General features: G+C 37.9%; 1 protein-coding gene across 1 annotated transcript; it reads right to left on the bottom strand.

Annotated features, from left to right (window-relative positions):
• Nucleotides 1-231: 231 nt before the first annotated feature.
• Nucleotides 232-2,913, bottom strand: LOC123323839 (dynein axonemal heavy chain 12-like; the record flags this gene model as incomplete). The annotated part of the gene is made up of 4 exons (XM_044912355.1): nucleotides 232-475; nucleotides 1,004-1,197; nucleotides 1,741-1,875; nucleotides 2,788-2,913. Coding segments are annotated over 4 exons (699 nt in total), but the record flags the coding sequence as incomplete, so codon positions are not given.
• Nucleotides 2,914-4,509: the final 1,596 nt, after the last annotated feature.

Genomic DNA, 4,509 nt, shown 5'->3' on the forward strand with positions numbered 1-4,509 from the left:
GGTTGTCGCTGGTCATTCTAGGCTTTGCTATCTGCCATCCATTGTTCTACAAAGGGATTGATTTCAGTGACTTTATCAGCAAAGGATGAAGCATGGATTTAGTAATAGATCAAGTTTTCCAGCTTTAGCTTTGGTTTTGCTTCCAAATCTTTCTATTTCGCTTCATTAGCACTGGATGATGTGAATAGCTCCTACCAGGGCTTTCTAAAATGTCATTAGATGTGTTCATACCTTAAAAACTTTTATCTGCTCCATTACTGTGGAGCACATAGTAATAGTAGGATTCTCTTTTGGTTCTTCTTCAAGTCTCTCTTCTCCCAGAGATCGCCTTTTTGCTGCCTTTCTTTTTTCTTGTAATTCCTTCTTTTGCTTCATTTGGAAAAATTTCAGGGTCTTAAAAATTTCTCGGGAAAATTCATCCACATCAGCTTCCATACTTTCCCCGTTAAGGTCCAAAAACCCTCCATCCATCCACCTGAATTGAAGACAAAATATTAAACTCAGAAACTTCTGGAATGCAAAGAGGGACTTGGAGATTCTTCAGGCTAACCTCCTCATTTTAATAGAGAAACAACTGTGGGCCAGAGCAGTTAACAGTTTTTCTTAATCACACGGGTAGAGTCGATGGTAGAGACATAAGATTAACACCATCATCTCAACCATGCTGCATGTGCTAAAATATGTATCAGACTGTAAATGGCTGACTAAGAGTAGCCAAATGAAATGCAGATTTGACTCCAAAAAATATTAGTCAACTTCATTAATTGCATAAAGAGGTGAAACAGCTCTGGAAAACCCAAGTGAGACTTCAGTATCATATTGGTAAGGTCAGGCTACCTTAGCACCAGTTGGCATTTCTCCTGTATGACACTTGGTTCTCTTTCAAATGGATGAATATGTCCTACTTTTAAACACTTAGCCAACAACAGTATAAAAAATCACTATACATCTACAAATCCTTTTACATCATTTGCTTAATTTTTATTACATTACCAGAAATTACCGTTTTTCTGTTCGTTGCCACCTCAGAACAAGATTGAAAAACTTCTGATAGGGCTCAATGTTCACTTTTAATTTATCCAGCTCAGGATATTTTGTCAATTCCCATTTGAAAAGTTCCTCTTCTTTATTAATAAACTGAGCTGCTTCCTCAGATTCCTGAATACGTTTTTGTAATTGCCTTACATCTGTCACATACTGAAAGCAAATAATTTTTTATCTCAACAAATATCCAAGTAATGTTATAAGACTATATGACACTGCATAGGCTGTGTCCTTGCATTTACATTGCAACTTTATTTTTTTTAAGATTTTATTTATTTGAGAGAGAGACAGAGAAAGCACACGCACACGAGCAGAGGAGAGGGGCAGAGGAGAAGCAGACTCCCTGCTGAAGAGGGAGCCAGATTCGGGACTCGATCCCAGGACCCCGGGATCATGACCTGAGCCAAAGGCAGATGCTTAACTGACTGAGCCACCCAGGCACTGACACTGCAACTTTAAATATCAACTTTACAACACTACTATGATATAGAGCAAAAGATATGGTTCCATCTATTTTACAGATAGAAAGCTAAGTCACAAGAAAGATCACATACATAGTACCAGTTCCAGGCCTAAGAGTCAGACCCCTCTTTGCCATAGTAAGCATATGTTTTTCTGTATTTTTAAATGTATGCAAACATGTCTCATATTAATCTACAGGCCTGTCATAGTTATGCTCTTCTGTGTTTATCATACCTGTTGCATGCGGTCCAATTCTGCAAATTCTGTAAACTCTTCCATGCAACGTGATTCCTTTTCTATTTCCAAAATCAGTTTCTCTCTCTTGGCAATTAGCTCATTTTCTTTTTTATGTTTAGCACTCTCAATGAGCTTTTTAAGAGACAATTTGATCAGGTTAATTATTTTGTTACAAAGGAAACCTATCAAGTCAGAAATCTGAATGCTTTGTATGGTAATAAAAAACACCACAGAAGTAAAAATGAGTACAAAAGTGAAACACTAATAAAAAAATGCAAAGAATAATAAACCACCCAGAAAGATTTTCCTAGCTCTCTGAAGTGACTGTAATGATTCTTATGTATTATTAACAGATGCTGGGTAACAGTAGAAGCTACCACTTATTGAGCACGTGCCATGTGTCAGGAACTACCCAATACCTTACCTACATTAGCACAGTTATTATTATTATTCTCAGTTCAGAGATGAAGAAATTTAGGCTTACAGAAATCAAGAGGCATGTCCAATGTCACAAAGTCATAAAAGACATAATCTGCACTAGAACTTTGGTTTATCTGACTTATTTGCTTTTTCATTACTATACCATCTCACTTCCCACTTTAGGAGAAGTTGGTTTACACTAGAACTGTTCCAAAATCTAAAGTATATTCAATCTGATATAAAATTCTGAATCTGCTACTTCTTTTCTCTCTCATCCTGGGCCAGTTACTTAACTTCTCTGAGACTCACTTTTCTCATCTATGAAATGGGGGAAATAGGAGGACCTGGGATTTCTGCAGGTACTAAATGAATTACTAAATGCAAAGCACTTAAGGCAGTGCTTACTATTATTACCAGTCTATAATAGTTCTGACCTCTTTAATGTCAGTCCCACTTCTTACCAGATCCTGTATTAAGCCTAACAGCCTGTTCTTAACCTGCAGGGCCATAAATGTTTCTAGCCCCAAACTCATATTGACACATAAAGTTAGTTTTTAAAGGTAGATCAAATAAATGTGCTTAAAATGTCAGAATACAAAAATATATACTGAAAAAGATATTTACCACATCATTTTCATCAAAGATGGGATTAATTTTCCTAGGCCACATAAGGATAGCTGAATTTAAAGCTAAGTCTTCTTGAGAAAATAGGAAAACATCTAAAAAGTAACTCATTCGGCGTTTGGATTCCTACAAAAGAAACTCCAGATATAATACACCATGTAGAAAAACTAAGGCATTATGGAAAAAAGAACCACCAACAATTTCTAATACTCTAAACAAGGTTTTGGAAACATGTCATGTTTATGAAGACAGAACCAAAACTCTCACTATTTGTAATTTATATGATGGTATATGTAGACATCCCAAAAAAATCTTCAGATAAACTATTAAAATGAAGAGAAATAAAAAATATATAACATTTTTTTAAGAATTATGTATTTATTTGAGAGAGAGAGCACACACACACACGAGGGGCAGAGGGGGGAGTGGGAGAGGGACAGAAATTCTCAAGCAGACTCCCTGCTGAGCACAGAGCTTGACCATGCAGGGCTTGATCCCAGGAGATCATGACCTGAGCCAAAATCAAGAGTCGGCCACTTAACTGACTGAGCCACCCAAGCACTCCAATATACAACATTTTTAAAGGTAAGGTTTTTAAAGAAAAAAGAAATTTCAAGAATTAAGAAAAAATTCAGTGATCAATATGAATTTATATATAACAATAAATTTTATATTATAGCACAAAGTATAAAATAAATATCCATAAGTCCATAGTGATATAAATAAGTCATTGAATAAATTAATAAGGGAAGAAGGAGACAAATCTCCCATGCAGAAGAATTCCAAATAAATTATGTAGCTACTTTACTCCAGGAGAGTGTTAACTCCCCAGTTCTGAAGTGTGGGCTGCAAATAGTGACTTCCTTTCAGAGAGGACATATGGGAAGGGAGAGAAAAGAGTGGAGAGACCTGGGCGCCTGGGTGGCTCAGTTGGTTAAGCGACTGCCTTCAGCTCAGGTCATGATCCTGGAGTCCTGGGATCGAGTCCCACATTGGGCTCCCTGCTCAGCAGGGAGTCTGCTTCTCCCTCTGACCCTCCCCCGTCTCATGCTCTATCTCATTCTCTCTCTCAAATAAATAAATAAAATCTTTAAAAAAAAAAAAAAAAGAGTGGAGGGACCTGATAAACACTACTTCAGACTGGAGATCAAGGTCAACATCAATAGTGGTAAGTCATGGTGATAATATGTACCCCTGATATGATGTGATGAAAATGGCATTTGCCTTTGTGATCTGATCCTCCTTCAGAAAACCCACTACCTCAATCTAATCATTAGAAAAACATCAGATGGGGCGCCTGGGTGGCTCAGTTGGTTAAGCGACTGCCTTCGGCTCAGGTCATGATCCTGGAGTCCCTGGATCGAGTCCCGTGTCGGGCTCCCTGCTCGGCAGGGAGTCTGCTTCTTCCTCTGACCCTCCCCCCTCTCATGTGCTCTCTCTCATTCTCTCTCTCAAATAAATAAATAAAATCTTTAAAAAAGAAAAACATCAGATGAATTCCAAAATGGGGCTACCCTCTGATATACCTGACCCATACTTCTCAACACTATGAAGGTCATTAAAAACAAAACTAAAGAGGGGGAGCCTGGCTGGCTCAGTTGGTAGAGCATTTAACACTTGATCGCAGGATTGTGAGTTCAAGTCCCATGTTGGGTGTGGAGTCTACTTAAAAAAAAAAAAAACAGGGATTCTAGAAAGATGGCAGAGGAGTAGGGGACCCTA

The sequence above is a fragment of the Neomonachus schauinslandi genome, unplaced genomic scaffold (genome assembly GCF_002201575.2).
Source record: "Neomonachus schauinslandi unplaced genomic scaffold, ASM220157v2 HiC_scaffold_1425, whole genome shotgun sequence".
NCBI lineage: Eukaryota > Metazoa > Chordata > Mammalia > Carnivora > Phocidae > Neomonachus > Neomonachus schauinslandi.